Genomic DNA, 24842 nt, shown 5'->3' with positions numbered 1-24842 from the left:
GGAACACCCATGTATATTTAAGGGTCTGCTGCAGCCACATGTTCAAAACAAGTCAGAATATCGAGGAAATGTTTGAAGTTATCGGGTTCTGCTAATGGTATGTCCCTATTTGTTACTACCTTGTAACCTCACAGTACTATTTTATCGGTTATCGTTTTCTTGTGTATACTTGATACGTATATTGTCTTATGTAAACATAGCCGACGCATGCACGCTGATGCAGCATTTTTGACACATCGGAAAATCCCTCGCCCTGTTCGTAAAAATATTAAGCAGCTTGTTATTTTTTAAATGGTTTTATAAATGTCCTATTATGTGCAACTACAATTGATAAAAAAAAAACCGCGAGAAACGATAAAAGTCTGTTTGATTTTTTTAAATTTTTTTTTAACTGCAGGAATCTGCATAGTGCAAAACGCGCTTTAGAAACTGTTTTTTAATGGTTTCGTAAGTGGTGTTTGAGGCATTCAAGGTTACCAAATGCTAAAACGGACTAGTTTTGCCGTTTATGTTCCTTCGACATCTTCCTATAAGGAAATCCGAAGAAAGTGGGCGACTTCCCTGTTTGTGTACAATTTTCACGTGCACTCAGCGCATGGCTGCGGTCTTTCCTATGGTACGTGAAAGCAGCATAGCGACAGACCGCAGATCCGGAGCAGGGCGGTATGAACCAGCCTTGTCAAGTAGCCATCATAAACCGGAACAAAACAAGCACTGTTGATCCGGTCCTTTCAAAATAAAAGAGGCTAAAAATGTTGGCCAGGCAGAAAAACTCTACATTAGATTACATTTTGATTCTTTTAATTATGCAGTGGTAGAATAGTATTTAGTAGTATGCATACTACCTAAACACCAAACTGGGATGGAGTTCAAACTGTCCAGCTAACACAATAGATCCAAAGGGGTTGGGAGAATCATAGACTCGCCTTTTAAGAAGTATGGGATCTTTAAAGATAACGTATTCATCCTGCCTATGTGTGATAGAGAAAGGTTTGGGGAAATGTTCCCAGAAGTTAAAGGATCAGTGATAACACCACGATTTGAGAGTCTTGATTTTATTGAAATGGAAGGCTCTGTAAAACTGAATCATTAAAACTGGGCCTTACTCTGTAAAAAATATGTAGTTAAGGAACAAAAGGCAACATTGATAAACAAAATGTAGGAAAGAATAACTGTAAAATGGAGTAAAATGTAAAAAAGAACTAATGTAAAGTACAATCTGCAAGTGTTCTTTCAGCTGGTGTTGACCATGCAAGGTACAGTCAATTGTCAAGAAAAGGGTAAGTGCTCATGATACAGGAGTGGACTGATGTTGTAAATGGTACTCATGTTACGGAAATTATCTCTTTTTGTTCGAAAGATGTTTTTGTCAAACTTTGGACCAACTGGGTGAAATATGTCAAACTCATTCAAACAGAATTTGTGGAGGTGACCATCCAAGGAACTTGTGCTATTTAATCTTAGCACCTGCATTGTTATTGCGATTTTGATATCTAATTTTTCTCCTCTCAAATTTAATTGTGATATGTTTTTGGTTGAAGTTGTGCGGACACTTTACCTCTCCCATGTTGTACTTCATTCTTTTAACCTGAAAAAAGGAAAAGGCTGAATTGCAGCAAAAACTCAGTTACTTTTTCAACTACATGCTGTGTATTGATGTCTGCCTTTCAGGATTTAAAATAAAGAATAACAAAAAGAGGCTAAGGCTAAGTGAAACATTTAATCTGTGCTTAAAGAAATAAGAGCTTTTAACAATTGGTATGTGAGATTTCCTCCACCCAAAGGACACTCTGGCTGCAGACCATTCATCTCTGACAGCCACTTTCACAAACCGTTCATTTCAGAACAGAAATGCATGCTAAAACTTTACAAATAAATCAAACGTATTTTATATTTATATCTTATATATATTATATTTTGCTTTTTGCATACTGCCAGCTTTATGCTGCTAATGCCGATTGAATTAAAAAAAGGGATCTTGCCACCTCGTATTGTCATGAACGTTATATTCTGAAAGAGTATACCGGAAGTCGTTTTCCTCTTCTTGGTAAACTTTATTTCGTGGTTGTTGTTGGCTAACGCTAACTGAGAGAAGTAGCTTTCCTTTGTTAAAAATCATCATTCACGACTAGGTTTTTTACAGTAAGATAAACTCTAAAGCCGTGTTCAAATCAGCGTTACTTCGTCAGCTCAGGCGTTACTTTGATATTCCTGGTAAATTTTCAGTGAGGGTGAATCTTAACACCGTTACTCTGGATGATAACATTGCAGAGATGGGTGGCGGCAGACCGGCTGGTTGCTCGAGTTTAGTGACGCTTGGACAGATGTCTCTCCGCAGGATGAGCAAAGCAGGTCCACTTTGAGATCTCCATCCGCGAGGCTGTCGAGAGCGGAAACTCTGCTGCCAAATTCAGAAAGGTAACATCAGCTGTCGTGACTGTGGTTTACAGAAGACTTTGGTGCATTGAGCCACTTTTCATTATAATGGCACAGTAGGGTATCGAAACAAACTATGCCCACACTTTACGCATGATTATTTTTGAAATGTTACAGTATTTATCTGGTGTCATCTTTGGTTGGATAACCTTTTTGTGTTGATTTACGACTTTCTTTGCTAATTTCAGCTTGTTTGTGCGTCAGTTTTGTGCCCATGTCAACTATGGAGAGCTGTCAGGTTACTTTTGCCGTGAGAGGAGAAACATCCCCAGGTATTTATTAAACTTTAAATGTTTACTATAGACACCTCTTTAGATTCAAACCCCCCACAGGGTATAACGTGACCCTTAACCTGCTTTTAAAGGGTGCAGTTTTGTTTTTACATGGATGATTTACTTGTACTGTAGCACTTCTTTAAGATCTGCTATCTGCTGCTGAAATCATACATTGTAGTCACACATTCCAGTCTAGTCTCTTGTAAGTCTGCATGTTTTTATCTGATCCAGCATGGTGCCATGTAAAATGCTTTTCAGCCTGTGTGACTGTGGTATAAGACTTTTCAAAGAACTCAAAGCTGTGAAGATGATTTGTTGAGATTTTTTTGATATTTAAAAATGTTCATTAACATTTCCAGGTGAGGTGATTGCAGTTGTTGGTAGCTGTGAAGCCCTGGGAAGCTGGAGCCACCAAAAAGCTGTGAAGTTGCATCCCAGTGGGAATGATGGGTAGGTTACGCTTTAAGTGTAATATCTTACACATTAGAAACAAGCTGTTAAAATACAACAGCCTTAAGTGTTACTTTAACACAAGGTTTGCTTTTTGTACTGCTTTGTCCTGATAAAATATTAACGTCTATATTTGGGTTTCCTGACAGAAACACGTGGACTACTACAATCACAGTTCCTAAAGGAGTTGTCTCCAAGTACCGCTATTTTAAGGGCTTTTTTCTGGAGTCAAAGGTGAGCAGAGCCTCATTTATAAACATTGCTAAAGCCCTTTAAAGTTTATAGATGTTAAAAGTAATATTTGAAGTCATTTAATAAGATGCATATTAGTTAATGCAAACCATTGTCTTATTATGTTTGCTTGTTGTGTTTTGTGATATGCTGACATCAGGTTTTCTGTCAGTTGACACCTTTTTATTTCAGTTTGTCAGGAGGGAAAAAACAACTCTGTCACTTTGTTGAGTGCTCCTCTGACCTTAAAAAGCATTTAAAGCTTTAACTACCAGGATCAAGCCTAAGATTTGTGCATTACTGTCTTAAAATCTTGTGTTTATGCTGTTACAAACAGCAACAAGTCAGTGTTAATGCCAAGGTTGACTGAGCAAAAAACTGTCAGCTGGTTGGCTCTAATCTCAGCGTGTGAGCCTCTGCTAAGCTTGTCTGTTAATAGATGTCATACCAGGGATCACATTCCCCTTAAAAAGAAAAGGCCAGAAAACAGGGTCAGACATTTCACTCTTGTTATTCATTCCTTTAGGTGTGGGTTTCAGGTTGAAGGTGGGGCAAATAGCGTGTGTGTACCTGTCCTGACCTGATTTCTTCTTGATGTTTGTGCTTCTTAAGAAATGAACTGCCCCACCTTAGTTTTAGCAGTGACTTTCAGCACACATTAAAAAGTCTAAGAAGTTACCGTAGACCTGTGTGGTAGCTTGTTTATAGTGTGTTTCAGGCTTGAAATGCAATATGAAGGTTGCAGCCAAGAGGAATGCATACAGTCTTTGAAACTATGACCTTTCCTTTCATAATTTTGGACTCTAGAGCCTGACAGATGCAGGTTTTCTGCTACTAGTGTAGATTTTAGGCTGATTTCTATAGCGATATATTGGTTATAAATATCACAGGGGTGTGACGAGAGCTTGTACCATGACCTGTCATTAGATTGAAACATCATAAGATTCTCGTCAAGGTGAAAACTGTCTTGTGAGATGAAAATGCATAGACACTAGAAGCAGCCGCTGTCATGACAGAAAACATTACTAAACTGGAAATTACAAAGACTACAAAGATGCTCCTGACACTTAAAAGTTGTGTCATTCTCATGTCTTTGTGTGTGTGAGTAACTCAGCTATCAGCTGTTGGCAACATAACATCAATTGGAAACTTCACTAATGTAGCGTAACAGGCTGTCATGTAATGCAGTGGTAAACTTAGCATTGTTTTCTCCCAAAAACTGAAGTTGTAGCCTCTAATAAACACTCCCTGTTTGTTGTTAGGCAGAGCAAAGATGCACACACTGTCGTCCTTGTGTCGTGTCCAACACTGTCAAAGCTCATATGAGAAGAAAAAAACCACAAGGGATAAAGTCATCTTTGTCTGTAATTTACAGCAAACGTGTTCCTGACAGAAAGATTTCTTTTAAGTGTTTTAGATGTGATTGTAGCATTTTATATTTCAGTCTATTGTAAACAGTTTTAAAAGTAGTTCTGAAATAATCTTAATGCTTCTTATTATTATTGTCATTCTAGCAGTGGTTGCATGGTGTAGTAAATCACAAATATGTTAGACGGTTAAAATGCTTGGAGATCTGATTTGAGATGATGTTAAAATGCACAGGTTTAGCCAGAGTTACACAGGGTCAACCGTATGTTGGGACTTATGTAAACATTTCTGAATTGACCGCAATTGCTTTGCATTTATGAGATGCAATTGTATAAAAGATACATTTTCCACTCACGTATTTTGTTCCAGATTGAAAAAAAAAAAAAAAAAAAAAGTAAACTCTCGATTCGTGGATCCAAATCTCATCTTGTCTTGTGAGATAAGTGTCTCATCACACCCCTAAAATAGCAGTACAATTCTTATATCTGCCAATATGAAAACTGACCTTTTATTCTAATAATTGCCAGTACTGATATGCCGATAATATTGTGCATCCCTTTGTCGGCTGGCATGGACGATTTACAAGGAAAAGGGAAGATGACAAGGAACCCGGAGTGTCTGACAGGACTTTAACTTGATTTTCTTTCACTTTTCTCACTTAACTGAGCTTTTTGGCCTGTGTTTTATAGTACAGGTTGTTGTGCATTAATATTTAGTTCTGTGATTGAAAAGTGTTGTGGGTTGACTTGTGCAATGTGGAGGCAAAACTATATTGCTTACAGCTGCCAAAGAATCATCAATACAAAGCACCATACTTCCATTTCTCAGCATGCAAAATGAAAGTGCCAGATGTCATGTAACACAGGTAAACTGAAGTACACAGAGCAGACAGTTACATTTTAATGGATGCAATGAACAGCGATCCTGCACATGTCATGCAATATGTGATGCTTACCTGTAGTTAGGACACCTGTAGATAAGGACATTTTTAGATTCTTGATTGCTTTTGAAACCATTTTTAAGGAACACTTAAAAATATGCTAGCAAAAATGCTTTATAAGTAGCTCATGTAACAGGAAGACCAATATTAAATAACCTTTTCTACCTCATTATGTGCAATTCATTCATGAAACAAAAATAGTGATTTGCTTTGTAGTAAATTCCTATAATGGAGTGCAGTTTTAGAGAGAAGAATCTTCAGTAAATAAAAATAAATAAGCAAGCCAAAATTTGCAAGTTGTGACATTTCTTGAGTCTTTTTTGCATCTCATAAAGATGCAGATATTATGTTCACATCTCTTGGAGACAGGAAGAGAGCAGATATTAGAATACAATGGCAATATTTCAGTATATCTGCTTGAAATTTTATGTAATAAAACAAAAAATACTCGGAGTCAAAACTGGTATGGATAATGTTTGATATTTACTAGTATCATGTTGAGGCTTAAATACATTTGTTAGTAGTTTTAGTGTAATTGTTTATTTTTCCTATTTGTAAGTATTAAAAGCCACAGAGGTCAAAATGTCAAGTTAGGCATATTGTTGCCTTAACAAACGGGGTCTTTATGACTGCTAAAAAATGCACTTTTATGTTACTGAAAAATTGCTATTTTGTTCATTCACTAACAATTCCACTTTTCAGATTTCAACCCATGCTGGCTGACAGCCCCACATGGGAATTGGTGACTATACCAGCTCTAATTTCTCTCTCTCACACTCCAAAGCCCTAAAGACGGCTGTGAGGCCTGACTGAAAACAGTGGTGCACTGTATCTCATGTGAAACCCCTAACATTGTACCAAACATTGGAATTGCAGAGTGCAGGTGGTCCCTGTCAAGTGATAGTCAATTTGTGGGAGACCCATCAGCAGCCTCGCACGATGAGCCCCACAGGTATAGAACAACAATAAAACAGTGTCATGGTGTGGGTGGGTTTGGTAAAGTGTGTCATACTCAAACCCCCCTGTAGGACCTCCTTGTCCCCTGGCCTTGCACTTTATGTAACATTTGCCTCTGATCAGAAACGTGGAACTAGAAAAGACAGATAGTGTGTTAGCTGTAGTTGAATCTGACCTTTGATTTGTTGTTTTCTGCAACAGAAATATCAAAATTAATACACAGCCACCTGACTGCAGTGTTTCCTCATTAAACACTCTAAAATTTGTTTTTTTTTTTTCTCTGGGGCTTTTTGCTTGTTTTGCATTGTGTATGCTTTTGTAAATATAAGGGATAGCACTCTCTGGAATATTATACAGCGGAACAGGAAACACTGCAGTGCAGCTTATGTAATGATCTTTTATTGTAGACCTTTCTAGTTGAAACACCATCACAGTGGCCTAACAAACAAAGCTCATTCAGAATGAGCTGTAGAGGACGAATTGTGCCACCCATATCTGCATCCTGCTTCATGCCCTCTTTAACCCCAGCCTGCCACCCCATTCTGGTTTTTGTTTTTCTTTTGCAAATCCTACCTTTATGCTTTTCTCACTAAAGTAAGAAATTCTGACAAACATTTTATTTACTATATTTTATTTATAAATTAATTTATATCCGTTTTGTATAGAAAATACTCATTATAATCTTTAAATTAACCGTAATGACACGCACAGGATGAGATGCTTTAGAATTAAAGCTTTAGTTAACTTGTGAAGTTGAGGCAGATCAAATTCAGAGCAAGCAAGCCAAATGCTAACCCATCAAGCAGGGCTTGAATTTTACGGCTTTTTTTCAAGATGAGATTTTAGACTTTTCTCTTGCTCTGGTTTGATCTGAACTCAACCTTTGTACTGCTTAGATTCTTCTGTCTTGTTACTAATTCACTGTTCTTTTATTGCAGCATCACATCAGAATATCGACGATGGACAATTTGGAATTCACAGTAAGTCTTTGACCTGCATGGCATGTTTGCAATAGCCTTGTTGAATATTAAGATAACAGCATGACATTTGGTAAATATTTTAATGCACATTAGCTATAAATCTCAATTTCTATGTCTATCTGCTGCTCTGCATGTTTTCAAAAGTGCCTTTTCTTAAATGAAAGATAATTAGAAATTGAAAAATGAAGTAAACCCTTGAAACTACTTCATTGTTAAAAAAAAAAAAAAAATAGAAACTTTAATTTCAGACACCTAATTTTTTGCTGTTTATCAATATGTAATAGCCAAATTAAAGTCCTATGGCTGTCTGCTCTTTCTCATATTTTACACACTACCTTTGGTTGCAAAATCTTCCCTATTACAAAATGCTTTATCTGACTACATTAAAGTTTTGTAAAGCATTGTCACCACATGTGGGTCTCCTTTATCTACTTAAAATGGAGAAAAGCATTGTTTGTCACCTCCGCCAAGGAGGTTATGTGATTGGGTGGATTTGGTCATTTGTTAGTTATTTTGTTAGTTTGTTAGCAACATAACTCAAAAAGTTGAGGACAGATTTTGAAGAAATTTTCAGAAATGTCAGAAATTGCATAAAGAAGAACTGATTAGATTTTGGGACTGATCTGGATCACCGTCTGGATCCAGGAATTTTTTTAAAGGATTTTTTAGTATTGGGAGATAGGGCTAATGGCAGAAGTCTGCGCTGTTACCACTTTACACCAGGAGATGGCGGACATGAGTAACTTCAATCCCAGCAGCCTTTGTGGGTGTGTTTCTATCCAAAGTTTTGGAGTTTATAGAGTTTGAAAGATGCACTCCCGGTCGAGGAGACGAGTTGGAGCGAACGCGAATTGTTGCGAGAATACTCACAATGCTGAGAGGAATAGAGGAATATTCACCCTCTGCCATGCCTTCCAGTCATCCGGTGAGACCATGGGTGCATCTGTTGGCACCCGTCGCAAAGCCAATGCTTTGCCTCACCGTGTTTCCATCCCTCTGGGGAGGGAGTAATCAGCAAATGCCGTGGTGGGGGGCACGTGGGGACGGATCTAGGAATGCCAAAGATCCATAAGATAGAGGTGCTGTAAGACTGAATTGCTTGCTCATTCATGGGAATTACTTGTACTCTGGACCTTACTGTGGTGACTTCCTTTTTTCTTCCCCTTCCCCTTCTCTTTTACTCTCTGCCCCTGTCACTGCCTGTGGTTTCTAGCCTGCTGTTCAAGGAGACAAATAAGATTTATATTGCCATCTAATGCTTCCTGTTTTTCTGCAGATGGGCTGAATTGTGTCGACTCTGGGTGGCTGACATGCCAGACAGAGATCCGCCTGCGTCTGCACTATTCTAAGGTTTCTCCTGTGTCCATTACCAAGAAGAAATTCAAGAAGTCTCGCTTCAGGTAAGGATGACACAGAGAAGGAACTCAACACGGCCCAGGGAAAGTTCTCCTTAACAGAAACATGAGGCAGAGCAGAGGATCACTACACAGCTACTGTTACCTCTCTTGACCTGTAACCTCAGTGTAATAAAACCCATGTACAGTATCGTATCAAGAGATGTAACCTTTTATTCACACAGAATCAAGCTGACTTTAGAGGGCATTGAAGAAGAGGAAGATGAGGATGATGAGGATGAAGATGAGCTCAGTCCAACATCATGGCACAAGATGACCACCACTCTGGAGATCAGTATGATCAGTGCCAGCGGCTACAAGTCCCGCCACTCACAGCCAGAGTGTGGCTATGCTTTGGAGCCCTCCCAGTGGACCGAGTACAGCATCCACACCATGGACCCTGACAACCTGGAGCTCACCTTTGAGTTCTTTGAGGTAATACTCATAAATATTGTAAAAATGGAGAGGTATAATAGTTCCTTACCCATATAAATTAAATCATGACTATTTATCAGCTGTAGGCCATTCTAAAGATTTATTTTTTGGGGCATTTTTGTGCCTTTATTAGATAGAGGAGGACAGTGGATAGAGTCGGAAACAGGGTCAAGAGTGGGGAAGTGACATGCGGTAAAGGGCCTCGGGCCGGATTCGAACCCAGGCCGTACATGGGGAGCGCCTCTAACCACTAGGCCACCTGCTCCCCAGCTGTAGGCCATTCTACTGAGAACATTGAAACAAGGTGAGCCTGTAACAGCAGCCAAGGCCGCCCATAAGGGGGGATGAAAGGGAGAGCTTATGGGGCCCACAGAGGTCAGCAAAATCATGGTCCACTGTAAAGTTAAGCTGAGATAACCATATTTAATTTTTAACCTGAATAATAATCACTCTTATGAAAGCAACAAAACATGAATTTTATTGAGTTCAGCATCTACAGTACTCCAATGTTACTGAACCCTATTAAGCTGCTTTGTTTTGTATTTATAGCGTTTCTCATTGTCTAAACTTTAAAACTCCTGTGATGGGATTTTAAATGGTTATGAAACTGCCTGAAACAAAAACAGATGCCTTTATGTGACCTACAAAAGAAAACTAGACCATTTGCCTGATGACTGATAAGTTGTTTAGCTTTTTAATGCCTGTAAACACTTTCCTCAAGTAGTTACAAAGTTATGCTTCATTTACATATGAAAATAAATACATAATAGAACCTTCCTTGGGATGGACATAAAAATATCACCCATCAGAAGGTGTGATCTTACACAGACCTCCAGTCCAACTGACAATCAGTTCCTGTCTAAATTTCCGCCCAGCTAATTTGTTGTAATCTCTGTCTCTGTGGACAGACATGGTGACATAATTTATCTGTTTATAGTTCGTAGCAAACTTGCACTTTCTTTCTTAAAAGCTCAGCTACTTTCCAAAATATTCTAGTATGTCTTCAGTCCAGAGAATGTTGTTTCTCTGGTCAGGTGATTTTTTTTGCAAACTCCAAGCAGGCAGCATCATGCTGTGGGGACTGGGAGACTGGTCAGGGCTGAAGGAAAGCTGAATGAAGTTAGTTAGTTTGTTCATATTTTCTCTGATTTCATGTATATGTGTTCACAGGAGGATCTGAGTGAGCATGTGGTCCAGGGGGATGCTCATCCAGGACATGTGGGCACAGCTTGCCTTCTTTCATCTTCTTTCCTGGAGAGCGGTAAAGACAACGGAGTTGCCACACTTCCTATAATGAGTCGAAATTCCCGGCAGACCATCGGAAAAGTCAGAGGTGAGATTTTTTCACAGCAGAAGGCGACAACCTCAGAATAGTTCAAGGCTGTCTTTGCTTTTACGTCCTCACCTTGCACATAACAAACTTTGTATTGTTTTCTAGTTGATTATCTGGTGATCCGGCCTATCCAGGGACTGCAGTGTGACATGAGCTCCTCCTTCACCAAATACTGGAAGAAAAGAGGCGCTCTGAATGTGGGTCACAGGGGAGCTGGCAGCACACATGCAGCTAAGTGAGTCTTACAAGCAGTCCTGGACCAGCTTGAGTCAGAGTGCCTTGCATGCTGTGCATACCAAGAATAAATCCTTAATAGTTTAACATTGTGTGCCAGTTAGGGTAAATACCTTTGAGTATGCTGCACTGGTTCCCTGTAGACAAATCCTCTTTCATCCTGTGCTCTGCAGGCACCACAGAGTTAGGGAGAACACAATCGCCTCATTCAAAAGTGCTGCCAAGCATGTAAGTAAAACACATGACTACAGCATGATTTAATATTATCTACCTTTAACTTCCAGCTTCGTTATATAGAGTGATTATTTCACTTTCAGGGTGCGGCCTATGTGGAGTTTGATGTTCACCTTTCTAAGGATGCTGTGCCTATTGTATACCATGACCTGACATGCTGCATATCCACCAAGAAGGTAAAATTAAGGCATGCTATACGACAGGTGAACATATGGGTTTTACATTCAGTGTTTAAGTGTGACGTTTTTTTGTTTTGTTTGTTTTTTCAGAAAAATGACAAGACTTTGGAGCTCATTGAAGTGCCTGTCAAAGACTTGACCTTTGATCAGTTGCAGCTTCTGAAGGTAAATACCTGATTAAGATAGGCTAAAAATATTCAAGTTGGGAAAATGCATGTGGAAGACTGAATTTTGAACGCATCATGTACAGTGCCTATAAAAAGTATTCACACCTCCTTGGATATTTTACCCTTTCATAATTTTAAAAAAACAATCATTGTTAATATCAATAGGCTTTTTTTGACCAAAAAAACCCAAATAACCTCTTTGATGTCAAAGTGAAAACAGATTTCTAAAAAGTAATTACAGGTGAATAAAAATAAGTAATGTAAGATAATTGACTACATGAATATCAACCCTTCAAAGTGACTGATCTTATTCAATAGTGGTCCAAACAATAAGTGCTAGTAGTCTCACATTTAGTGGAATGGGGATCACCTGAATGCAGTGAATGTAGCTGTTGTATAATTAAGACACCTGCCTGGAAGGTCCAGTCACTGGTTAATCAGTATTCATGGCTTCTTTTACACCATAGAGACAAAGGGACACTCAAAGCAACTCAGAAAAAAAGGTTATCGAAAGTTTAAGTCAGGGGATGGATAAAAAAGAAATCCAAGGCACTGAACATCCCCCGGAGTTCAGTTAAATCCATAATTGAGAAATAGAGGGGAAAATGGCACATGTGTAAATCTGCCTGGATGAGGATGTCCTCACAAAATGAGTGACTGTGCAAGAGGGAGACTAGTGAGAGAGGCCACCAAGACACCTTTGACTACTTTGAAGGAGTTATAAGCTTCAGCAGCTGAGATGGGAGAGACTGCATACAACAACTGTTGACCAGGTTCTTTACCAGGCAAAGCTTTATGGGAGAATGGCAGAGAGAAAGCCACTGTTGAGGAAACTCAGATTCAGTCTGGACTATTGTTCACCAAAAGGCATGTGGGAGTTCCCATGGCCAAGTGGATGAAAGTTCTTTGACCTGATGTGAGACCAAGATGGTGGTTTTGGGCCATCAGATAAGATGCTATGTTTGGCAGTTACCAAACACCACACATCACCACTAACACACCATCCTTATTGTGAAGCATGGTGGTGGCGGCGGGATGCTTCTCGGCAGCCAGCCCTGGAAGGCATGTAGGGTAAAATATAGGAAAATCCTGGAGGACTTACTCGGTCTGCAAGAGAACTACGGCTTAGGAGAAGTTTTTTTTCCATAAAGACAATGGCCTGAAGCATACAGTGAAAGCTACACAGAAAGTGTGAAGAAAGTTTCTGCAAGACAAACATAATAAAAAATAGTCAGAACTGAGGCGAGTAGTAGAGGAATATGAAGCTGCAAACTTTGCGGTCATCCTGCCTACTTGCACTGAATTTTTAAGACTACCTCCTGCTGCGTTTGTGCACGGTTTCATCCTGATATCCTGCAGATATTTTAATAGAAGGCTGGTAAGAAAGCATGTGGATGAAATCAAGCTGAACATCGTCACCAGTTTCACACAAGCAGCTCTCTCACAGAGTGTCAGGAAAATTTCAGGAATGCTAACTTTTTCAAGCAGTGTATAAAGGATTGAACTTAAATGATGTTAACAGAAGTTCAGAATGAGAAGAATGATGAAAATAATCATCAACAAAAAGTAAAATCATTAAAATGTACACTTGCAAGTACTGTAAGCTTATCATGACCACCTTAAATTTTCAAGAAACAAAACTGGATAAAGAGCGCATTATTAAACTGCTTTGAATGTAAGCCGTATTCACATTAAGTGACTGGATGAGCTACAGAATGTGTTTTACAGTGGTTGCTGTAGAGATAATGAATGCTTTGTGTTTCTTTACACAGCTGGCTCATGTCACTGCGATGAAAGAAAACAATGACAAAGGTATTCATCCATTGTTTGTTTTTTCAGGTCACCACTCTTCAGGATCAGACACAAAGTAACATGTCATGTTGAAAGCTGTGTGCTTTAATTTCTGTATGTTGCATAAAGTTAATCATTCTTTAGTGTGAAGTGTGTGGTATGGATTCATTGTTGATCAAAGATTGTTTTGTGTAACTCAGCTTACATCCCAACAAAGTGATGAATGACAGTACAAGTGGGTCAGAGGGTAATTGTATGTGATGATGATTAAAGAGGAGTCTGTTTTGTTTGTTGTTCAGATCTGATGGATGATGAAGATGAAATCGATGAGCATCAGCCATTCCCCTCCCTCTCTCAGGTAAATAAATCACTTTATGGGAACTAATGATATTAGTTTGTTTACTCTGCATGTGCTATTGAGTTTGCCTTCAAAGCAATATAAAGATAAACGTGTTTAGTTACACTGTTCAGTGGTAGTGTCTGTTAATTTCCTATCAAGTCATTAATAAATAATAAGCTATCTATCAACATTGTCAGTTTCTCTAGAGTTAATCTTTAGTTTTTATACCCATAAATGTCAGACCAAGTCTGGAAACTGGTGTGGTAGCTCAAGAGGGGCCAGTTCACCTGCTGAGTGATTCTGTGGTGCTCTTGAGCAAGGCACTGAAACTCCAGCTGCTAAGGCAGAGCCTCTTTGTGGGCAGTACCTCGTATGATGACATTTCTCGACTAGTGCAGGGGTTGCCAAACTTTTCAGCGCTTGACCCCCAAAATAGCTGTGCCAGAGACCGGGGACCCCCACTGTTCCTTAGGGTGGTTGAGGCATTTTTGAACACAGCCATGAACATTCAAGACTAGTCATGTGCAAACTTACATTTGTAAGAATTTTCAAACATTGCTTTGATTTCAGCATAAATCTCACCAAGAGACCATGTTTTGTTTTAAATTTAACTAATTTTATGCAAATATATATTTTTTAAATTTTCTATTAATTAATTACAGGGGCAAAATATGCAATTAAAAATGTATGCTGATTAATGACAATCTGATGCCATTGCTCATCTGTCTTAATCAGTGGTTCTCAGATAGCCGAGAATCACCACCACTTCATTAATCACAACCCATATTTCAGATTTTTTTAACCATACTCAAATGTTTTTCATAAAAAATGTGGTAGTGTGGACTTGAAAATGTACACAAGGTGTGACTAAACAAAGCGATAGAGACTTTACCTTCAAAATTAAGCATATGACAGAGTTTTTGCCATGTGTTTTTTCCAGGGATACATTTTAATTGTACATCTTAGTTGTTACAATTAAAATCCATACTCTACAGATCAACACCATCCTAGATGGACTAGTAAGTGGACAGTCTGTCCTTGGTTTCCATTTTTCTGTTTTAAAAGCTATTAGAAACTTTTGATGCCACTCATCCACTAATCACAGCCACTTAATACGATTAATTGCGATTATTTAAACAAAGCACTTAATTAAAGAGATGTTTTTTTAAGCAACTGACAGCAGTCATTATTACAAATTTGGGTAAAACATACAATTTTAATCCATTTAAAAATAGTCTTTGTTTTTTGAAAGGCATCTCACGACCCCCTCTCAGTTTCAACACCCACTCTGGGAACTGCACTAGTACACGTCCATGGGATCCTGTTTGTGGATGTGCATGTATTTCAGTATAAATATTTGTGTAGCATGTTTAGCAACAGAGTGTAAAAACTGACTTTCCCTTTAGGGGGACAAATACATTCAACTTTTCTTCCTCTTCTATAGATTTTCCAAACTATTCCTGAGCATGTGGGCTTCAACATTGAGCTCAAGTGGATATGTCAGATGAAGGTGGGTAATCGCGATCTACAGAACCGTCATTTGTCAAAAAATTGGGCTTGTATGGTCTCCAATAGAATCAAGAATTGCACTTTCTTTACTCTGACTCAATCAGACAGTGGACTTTGATGAATATTTTGACAGCAGAATGCAAAATAAGTTCTTTTTATGAACAGGACGGGTCGTGGGACGGAAATCTGTCATCCTACTTCAACATGAACACTTTCCTTGACATCGTCCTGTCCTGTGTGTTGCAAAAAGGCGGGAAAAGACGCATTGTCTTCTCCTGCTTTGACCCAGATGTCTGCACCATGTAAGCCCTTCTATCCTCTATAAAGAAAATTCACCTGATTTGATTTGCCTGTGGTAACAGCAACCTAACCAAAACACAGTAATGCTCATTGGCAGAAGAACTGCTTGCTTGAAGATCTTTTCAGTCAAAATAAAGTGCTTCAAAATTCTTTAATTAGCATTTTTAGTTTGAAGGAAAATGCAGACTGTTCTCTACAACATCCTTTCATGTGTTTCCCCCTAGGGTGCGTCAGAAGCAGAACAAGTACCCCATCCTCTTCCTGACTCAGGGGATTTCAGAGAAGTATCCTGAGCTGATGGACATTCGCTGCCAGACCACTCAGATTGCCATAAGTTTCGCCCAGAGTGAGAATATTCTGGTGAGCATATGTGACTGAAAATCAAATATTTATCACAAAGCATCTACTGAGTTTTCAAAACTTTGTGTAACTTTTTCCAGTAAGTTTTTTAGAGGGAGTTTTTACCTTCTATTCAAGAAGAGAGCAACATAGAGCTCAAAATCCTCAATGTGATTTATGTCCTGCTACCACTCAAGAGACCCATAGGCAAACCTGTATGACAGGTTTCAGGAGGGATATGCATACATATACTCAGTCTAAAAATAAAGGTAGCAGCAGCACAGAGCACACTTTAGAGCTATAAGTGCAATCATTTACGACTATTTTCACTGACTATAATAGTATTCTAATAATTTCCAAAGTGAAATAGCAGCATTTGTACTTTAAACAACCTTGTCCTTATTTTACAGTCAACAGAGAGTATTACAGTGTCCTTTGGCAGACTTGCAGAAGTGGGCCACTTTTTTCGCTTCAGTCAAAACAAACAAGTCTGCTTACGTAGTACTGTGTCAGCTGTCTCTAAGAACGACAGCCGTCATGGTTTTAACAAATGCAGGAACTCAGCACAGATTGCTAATGCAGCATAACAGGAATATTTTACATGTTTTTGTTGAGTACACAGAAGAAGCAGAATTTTTGTGTTTTATGAGGCCATACATACTCAACCCTTATGTTGCAAACAGCATGCAAGTGGTTAGGTACTGTAGGAAGGTAAAACCAAGACTGATTTTGTTCATACTATACTTTTTTAAAATGTTTTTTTTTAGGGGATCAGTGCCCACACCGAGGAGCTGCTAAAGAACCTCTCCTTCATTGGGGAAGCCCAGTCTAAAGGCCTGGTGGTGTTCAGCTGGGGAGACGACAACAACGACCACGAAAACAGGAGGAGGCTAAGAGAACAGGGAATCGATGGGCTCATCTATGACAGGTGGGTTAAAATGCAACCAAGTTATCTATTCTTACCATGCGAGTCCTAAGACTTGAACTTCTTTGAGTAGAGGTCAACGTCCATTTCTGATAATATTAAAGTCAGCTTAAAGTGAAGTCATGGTAGGGGCTTATGGCTATTACAATGTTGTTTACTTTGACTCTTTGAAATACCATGTGTTTTAAAAACATTCAATCTCCATTATTCTAGTTATAGTATCGAAAGGTTTATTTGAAACTAAAAGCATCTTTTCAGGAAATGTTCCCAGAGTTTTTGGGCAATTTAAACAGTACAGCGCAGTTTGATTGCAGTTTTTGTCAGTCACAAAACAAGTCATTTGCCAATATTGCGTGCCTAGAATTTCTATTTTTTATAACTGTTCTATAGAATCAAATATTGATACTGTTCTATTTTTTCCACTAGAACAGGAACAAAGCTCAAAATTCTGGTATCATGACAGCTCTAGCAAAGGTTGCTGTAAGACGTAGAACATAACTTGTCCCAGTATATAAACTGCAGTCTGTTTTTAGTAGTCTTCCAGGGAGAAAGAAGGTTTGAATTGACTTTATGTGTGGTGGTTTCCATTTTGATCAGCAAAGTGCACAACATGCAGATTCTGCTCCGTAGTTTTGCCCTTGTGGTACCCTCTGTTTTTACCATATGGAGATCACACATTAACAGTGGGTGTAATGATCCATTGATGTGTACTGATAGATCAATATGTTGATTTATAATCCAATTAGACTGATAGAAAGTCAAAATGTAGATCTACATTGTCAAGTTCACTGAGCTACGCTTTTGTTTTGAAATTCCTCCCGCACGCTGGTTGACATTTTCCACCCTGCAGCAGTCCTCAACAAGCTAACGGTAGTCAGCAGTAGCTATCACTTAGTTGCTGAGATTAAGAGGATGTCCACTCCTCTCTCTCCTCTGTGGATATATTTCAGACAGAGACTACATCAGGGCGGGCCTATTGCCTTATTTTGCCGACTAGGTCTGCATATTTTATCTGCATACAAGTGACATATGAGAGTGTTAACAGATACCGCTCTCCTCTTGTTTGGCTGTAGCACAAGCGATTTCTGATAAAGACTACAGATAAACAGAGAGGGAAAAGTCTGCTTCTCTGTGCCTCCACTGAAACTGATTTCAGTCTGCTGTCTCAGATTTATGATGAAAGTATAAGCTGTCTGAACTCAGTGTGGTTCTAGCAGGACAGCTGCGTATAATCCCCCCTCTTTCTGCTGCTCATAACAACAGAGATTGTCTTTTGAAATAAAACTTTGCCCTAAGCCCTCCATTTATCAAAATTAAGATTGTAATTAAAGAAAAAAAATAAAGATTGATCTAATTAACATCACATGCCACAGACTTTATTTCATTAGAATATCATAAAGTATTGCAAAATTAGAAATGCCCCATGTTAAGTATGAAGTGCTGGAAAAGAGCAGAAATAGATATTTAAATCCCTGTTTGTAAATGAGTTTAAAAATCTACAATAGAAAAACAGAGGCCAACAAAGAATCACGACTATGAAACTTGCAGGAAAAGTACATATTGGACCCTGGAGTGATCAGAGTTCATGAAAGGAAAAAAAATGTTTGGTACTGCAATTGTTTTCTGTTGTTAAACCGTATGTTTAGCTCAAACATCCATGTTATGTTTCCTAATTAAAGGAGTCATCTATTTAATGTCATTAAAAACATTTGCAACATTAAAAATGGTCCTTTACTGTAAAACAAAGGTATCTTTTCTTTCTGTTAAAAGATACATACATACATTTATTGAATACAGAAACCTTTCAGTAATTGAACTGCCTGAAACCCCTTTTTTATATAACTGTGAAATTTGTGCATAAAATTATCTGATATCGATTGTGGGCTCCTTTATTGAATCTAATCAAAATTGTATCATGTCAGATTTTGCAGTATTGGAAAATATTGACAATGTCCAAAATATTGACATCGTAGCAAATTGTGATGCGACAGATGATTTACAAACCCAACATTTACTAGCTTTAGTATGGTAGTTGAGCTCTCCGCCTGTGGTGATTGTTAAGAGAAAGACTCACGGTCTAGGAGTAGTGCGGCGTCTGTAGTTGGATCTCTCTGCAGTGTACAGCTGCACACATTCATGGTCATGGCAGCGCGTGTCACAGCATTTTATACTGGTAGATTGGTCACAGCAAAACAGAGGTATTAAAAGTATGTCTTTAACACCTGTTTTTACAGTCATATTTCCTTTAATCCACAGTTCCTCCTGTTACAATAATACAAATGAAAATAGAAACTCCTGCTAATTCTCTTCTGATTCTCCTGGCTGCGTTTGCAGCTGTGATCTCTGCCTGTTGCCAAATAATCCCACAATGAAATCTGTCCAGTCTGACCTGTCCTGTCAAGTTTAACTTGTAGCCACACCACTGTTAATAAGCAAGGCTCTGGGTTTCATTCATTGAATGATTTCTTGTCCTCATTATAGCTCTGACTGGTTATGAGGCAGTTTTTATGTGCCTCATTGTCAGTGCTCAGAGTTATGTAATAAAACCTTTGGCAGACATGTTAATCACTTGGAACCTGATTAAATGTTTGATTATTCATCGAACATGTGAGGGGCCAAAGCTGTTACATAAAACTTCAGTTTAAGCTGAATGAAAGATTTTCCTCTTGTGTCTGCAAAGCAGCGTAGTCAGCAGGGCCTGTTTGTTCAGCCGTTTCACTTCTCTGTTTCACTATTCAATGACATTTGCTCCACATATGTATGTCCCACTTTGCCTCTGACCTTCACTGACCCCTGCTGACCATACATTTTGAACCCAACCCAGCAGTACCCTATAACAACTGAATTTAACATCTTGAGCCAAACCATTTCACATCTGCAGGTTGTTGTTATAATTGTGCCTCTTTCTTCCAGAATTTGTGAATGCTTGGTGCCATATTTAGACCCAAGTTCTTCAGATTCGCGTAATGTCTCTCTGGTTCCTGGCTGTGTTTTGTTTATTTACTCACTTTATACCCCCTGGCTGGTTTTTGGTTTCTCCCCTGGAGTACTGCTTGAAAGCTCACATCTTACACATTAACCTGCTGCAGGAACAGATGAATGTTCCTCCACAATGATACAAGACGGTTGACTTCTCATTCTAAACATAAATGTGTGATTGGTCAACTGCCATGTTTATCATTTTTAAAGGCTAGCTCCCCTTGTTTTTAAAGCCTGTGTATTGTTTGTAAGATTTGTAAAGGCTTCTTTGTCTAACGCTCTGTCTGGGTTATTTTTTTAAGCAAAAAAGCATCATAAAATGAATGGCTTGTACTGTCTTGAATGCATGAGGAAGTGTTACTCTACACTATTTTTTAATATTTCTAAGTGTTAAATTCAAACCTCACCTTCAGCACTTAACACCAAACCACATCACCATCCACATCTAGTGTTAGTTTGGAAACGCAGAAACAGTTAATGGAATGGATTTTCAACGTTAATGTTCAAGCAAATTGAACTTTAATCATCTAAATTTTTAATTTTCTGTCCTCTGAGCCACAGCAGTTTTCTTTTATTTTGTGGGCACTCTGCTTGTCTTATTGTTTGGTGTCTTTACAAACGGTGTGATTGCACTGGATGCTCTTACTAACAAATATTAGTCACACTGCTATAAGTCTTCAGCGGCTGCCTCATAAAACACATGATCAGCATTTCTTGCTTGAAAAAATCTTGTATTTACCATCTCGGATTCCTCATTTCATCAGTCTTTATTTGTACAGGGACATTTTTTAGCTAAGGTAATCTTGTGACAGTTTACTAGATGGGCTGGCCTAGACCCTACTATTATTATTCTATTATTATTTCTGAAGACCCAACATTTATCCACCATGAGCTCAGTACTAAGACACAGGAGATGAAGAAAAAAGGAAGGGAGGGGATGTAGTATAAAAGAGAAAAGTAAGATTCAGAAAGAAAGAAGAGGAATAGAAAAGAGAAGATTGAATGCACTAAAGAAAAAAGAGGGAGATCCCAAATAAAACAAAAGAGGAATATTTGGAGAAAAGTGAGATACAGAAAGAGTGCAGAGGGAGATCAGGAATAAAAAAGAAAATATGGTGATGTAAAAAAAAAGTAGAGGTAAACAAGGAAGAGAGAAGGAGGTATGTTGAACAAGAGAAGAGCGAGATCAAGAATTAAAAACAGAGGGAGATGCAGGAAGAGTGACAAGGGAGAAGAAAAAGGAGGAATGGAGCATGCAAAAAAGACAAGATGGAGATGCAGAAATAAGGAAGAGAAGTAGCAGGACAAAAGAAGGAGGGATGCAGAAAGAACGAGAATGGGACGATGAAGGAGGAGAGAAGAGAGAGGTGCAAAAGAATGGAAGAGGTAGATTCAGAAAGAGTGAAGAGGTACATGCATAAGAAAGAAGAGGGGGTGCAGAAAAGGAGAAGAGTTGGTTATGCAGAGAAGAGGGAGATCCAGAATGAAAGAGAAGAGGGAGACGTGGAGAAAAGAGGAAAGTAGGATGCAGAAAGAGTGCAGAGGGAGATCAGGAATAAAAAAGAGGAGGGAGATGCAGACAGAGAGAAAACAAGCAGAGCAACAACAGTCAAGATAGATTTATTGCTTACCTGGTCATAAAACCTACTTTAAACTCATTATCTTGGATATGGCTATAATGCCAGCAATATAGGTATCAATATGTGCAGAATTAGCTGTAGTCGTCATGACTGGTAAGAGACTGAGCATGCTAATATTAGCTTTAGAAGCTAAGAAGATAATGAAATGGAGAAGTCTGATATTGGTATTTATAGCATTTGTCCCTGAGCAGCTCTTAAAATCACTTTAATATTCCAAATGAAGCAAACAGATGTTAGGCTGATGTTGTTTTTTGGTTTTTGAAGCTGGGTTATGGTTGCACTGCTTACACGTTTGTATCCTGAATTAACCCAGACAGATGCTCCTCTTAATCTGTGCAAAGGATGTACTGCCTTTGTTAATATGCTTTGCATTAGAATCCTATCTGCTGCTTGACTCCAGACTGTTACCACCCATAGTCTCCTGTGAGCATCGATCGATAGAGGTCACTGTTAGGACTATATGTCTGAATAAATAAATAGTTAATGGGTATTTTCCTTTCAATTCAAAATCCATTTATTCTTTTAAAGAATTTTTAAAGCTGCATCTCATTTTCTCAGTAGCAACCAGCACAATCATACCCTAAGTTAAAATTAGCTTGAGTGAAGCTACTGTTTGATAACCTTTTCACTAGTTTATGAAATGCACATCTTTCTATTGCAGTGTTTTTTGCATCATGCCAACTGTATATTTTCACTCATTGTTTTGTTTGAGTATTTAAGATGTCGAAATGAATGCATTAATCTGAATTATAGTGTTTTTTTAATTGAACTAACTTTATATTTTATCCTTCATACTAATAGTGCTTGATGATGGTCAAACCATTACACACAGATCATTTGATTGTATTGTAGTAATATAACAATGGTAATATTCCATTGTTATATTCTTTCATGTGTTTTTGTTGCCGTATCAATGGATTCCAAACAAATAGTGAATAAAGGTGGAAATGAAAACATTTTCTCTTTGTGTTACCAGATCCATGAAGTGGTTTTATGAAATGTGAATATCATAATTGGCATAATGTAGATTGTAAAAATAATCTCTCCTTTGCTGTAATTGCTGCATTAATTTTGCCTGAATTCCTAAGTGCTGCTACAGCAAAATATTTTTGGATCAATGAAGCGCTACTCTTGCTTGGAAGTTAAAAGAACGATAGCATTTAAGGAGCTTGTTTTGTGCCAGTAAATATTATTAATTCCATATTTTAACAGAAGGATGTCTCCTCTTTTCTCTCCAGTATCTGTGAAGACCAAGGAGAACAGCAAAATATCTTCCAGGTAGAAGAGCAACACTCCCTGCAGGAGGTGATCACAGAGGAGACTCTAAAGAGCTCCACCTGCTCCTGCTACTCCATCCCCTGCTCCATGGCCCCCTGCATTGCCTCCAAGGCCCGGGCAGGCAGCGCTGAGTCCGACTCTGGTCTCAGCTCCTCGTAAACACTCCAACCTTTAAATGGACCTCACTGCACATAGACTCTGAAGAGGACCAAGGTGGCAAAGGGGACATCATAAATAACCATGTACTGGGAGACCAGTTTGTGTAAAAAATCAAACATGAATAGGAAATTTCTTTTCATTCAGATGTGATCACGAGCTCTAAAAGCAGCTCCACTCCACTGTACTTGGATTATATGTCTTTTCTATTCACAAAGGGTTTGTTATCTATGCACATTATTGAAATAGGTGAATGTTTTGCCAAAACATTAAAGCAGCCATACATGTTCATATTTTCTTTATCTGGTGGATATAGGGAAGTTTAGATGGTAGATTAGACCCTAAAGAGTGATGCAGAAAAGTGTCAAAATTGGAAATAATATTCATATTTATTTAGCCAACTTGTCTCTGAACACTATTACACTTAAATTACACTTTATATTACACTTTACAAATGAAACTGCTGCAAGTTGTGTGTCATGAAGTTTATGATGATGTAGATTTATGCTGTTTTATCTTTTCTGTGCATGTAGCCATTACCTTAAGTTTTTAGAAAACTACTCATTCATCTTTTGAGTCATGAGAATCAAAGGGTTAAGTGAATAAAATTTGCATGCTTCTTATGCCGTAGTTAAAGAAGACATGCATTTGAGTGTGAGTGAGAGATCACCTTTAGGAGATAGAACATCATTGATGAATTTCTTTTTTGAATGGACCTCCAGCTCCTGCTTATAGACTTAAAAAGTTGTTTGTTAATTCCATCCTGCACACCAGGTATAATATCTTTTCATTTAATCAACTTGACTTCAGGAAAAGCCGAAGAATGTTTTATCTGTAAAGTGCACATATATTCTACCGCCTTAAAAGGTTTAAAAATCTTTAGTCCTTTTTTCAATTTTACTTTATTGTTGCTGTTTTCAAAAATCACCAATACCTCACCTGTCATGTGTAAAAATAGCCTTGACTAGAGGTGTTTGCACAGAATGAGCAATTGCACTTATTCCCCATAAATCCTGTGAGACCGCACAACCCCGTCGCATCAGGCAACATCTGGGAAACGGCAAACCAAATCTACTCATAGTATTCTCTCTGTATATTTTTTGTGTTTCACTTGAAAAACAGAGGCATGCATGATCTGTAACTCTGAAAGAATATCAGGGTTTTGACTTAATCTAGTGTAAAATATTAATCACCGCTTCAGGAAACAAGAGTGTACATGGTCATGTAAATAAATCCACACCTATATTTGTCTTTTTCGTCCATGACTGTTTAATCAAACACGTGACTTTGAGTGGTTTATCTGTCTGATATATTTGTTGTCTCAGTGCCTGTGAAGCATTTTTTCTTGTGGTATAACTTGATTTTTATGAAGCAAACCAGTTTTAATGTAAAAACCATGAAGTTTCCCCATGGCTTATAAAGAATTTGATAAAAGTTGCCACAAGACATTAATACCGGCAGGACTATTTCTCTGTGAGAAAAACCACAACACTTTTCAGTTATTTTAACTTTGTAGAATAAATATTTTCATTGATTTCAGTCCTGATGAAAACTACCAAATGTATCAACATTTTCAGGACTCCAAAAGTAGGCAATTGCCTGGGGCCTCATGCTCCAGGAGGCCTCAAGATGTAGTCATTTTAGGTGTGCTTTAAATACTATGAGGTGAACTTCTACAATGACTCACTGGCTAAGAAATGTATTTTGAATATAGAAAGTGTGCATTAAAAAGCATCAAAAACATCCCTTGAGGATGTCCCTGGCCCCACCAGCAGGGTCCAAGCCTCTCTAAATCTCCAAAAAGATGTGTTGAAATATTTTTTTCACTTGCTAATTGATTTTGGCAAAACAGAGAAGTGCAAAATAAGGCAAAAAAAGGAGCACACTCGAACAATCAAGTTTTTTATGATCCACAACCAAGAAAGGCTTTCAAAAAAACTGACAGGTCAGCACTCGACTGACCTTTTCCTCT

The 24842-nt window shown here is 38.3% G+C and overlaps 1 protein-coding gene across 5 annotated transcripts; it reads left to right on the top strand.

Annotated features, from left to right (window-relative positions):
• Positions 1-24121, top strand: gpcpd1 (glycerophosphocholine phosphodiesterase 1). 5 transcript variants are annotated; one of them, XM_041804972.1, is made up of 21 exons: positions 1-97; positions 2272-2418; positions 2625-2708; positions 3071-3161; positions 3311-3395; positions 6577-6652; positions 7596-7637; positions 8914-9037; positions 9217-9466; positions 10637-10799; positions 10905-11034; positions 11207-11261; positions 11351-11443; positions 11537-11611; positions 13386-13425; positions 13704-13762; positions 15189-15254; positions 15419-15555; positions 15778-15913; positions 16660-16820; positions 22675-24121. In XM_041804972.1, exons 3-21 carry the CDS (start codon positions 2651-2653, stop codon positions 22871-22873), a joined length of 2040 nt encoding a protein of 679 aa, XP_041660906.1. In that variant the 5' UTR covers positions 1-97; positions 2272-2418; positions 2625-2650; the 3' UTR covers positions 22874-24121. The 5 variants fall into 5 exon arrangements, with proteins under 5 accessions (XP_041660906.1, XP_041660904.1, XP_041660907.1 ...); XM_041804973.1 differs by lacking the exon at positions 1-97 and adding an exon at positions 2127-2142; XM_041804970.1 differs by lacking the exon at positions 1-97 and having other exon boundaries at positions 2045-2418.
• The last annotated feature ends 721 nt before the right edge of the window (positions 24122-24842 follow it).

Source organism: Cheilinus undulatus, linkage group 14 (genome assembly GCF_018320785.1).
Source record: "Cheilinus undulatus linkage group 14, ASM1832078v1, whole genome shotgun sequence".
NCBI lineage: Eukaryota > Metazoa > Chordata > Actinopteri > Labriformes > Labridae > Cheilinus > Cheilinus undulatus.
Note: the sequence above shows the minus strand (reverse complement) of the source record. Positions and strands in the feature narration are given on the sequence as shown.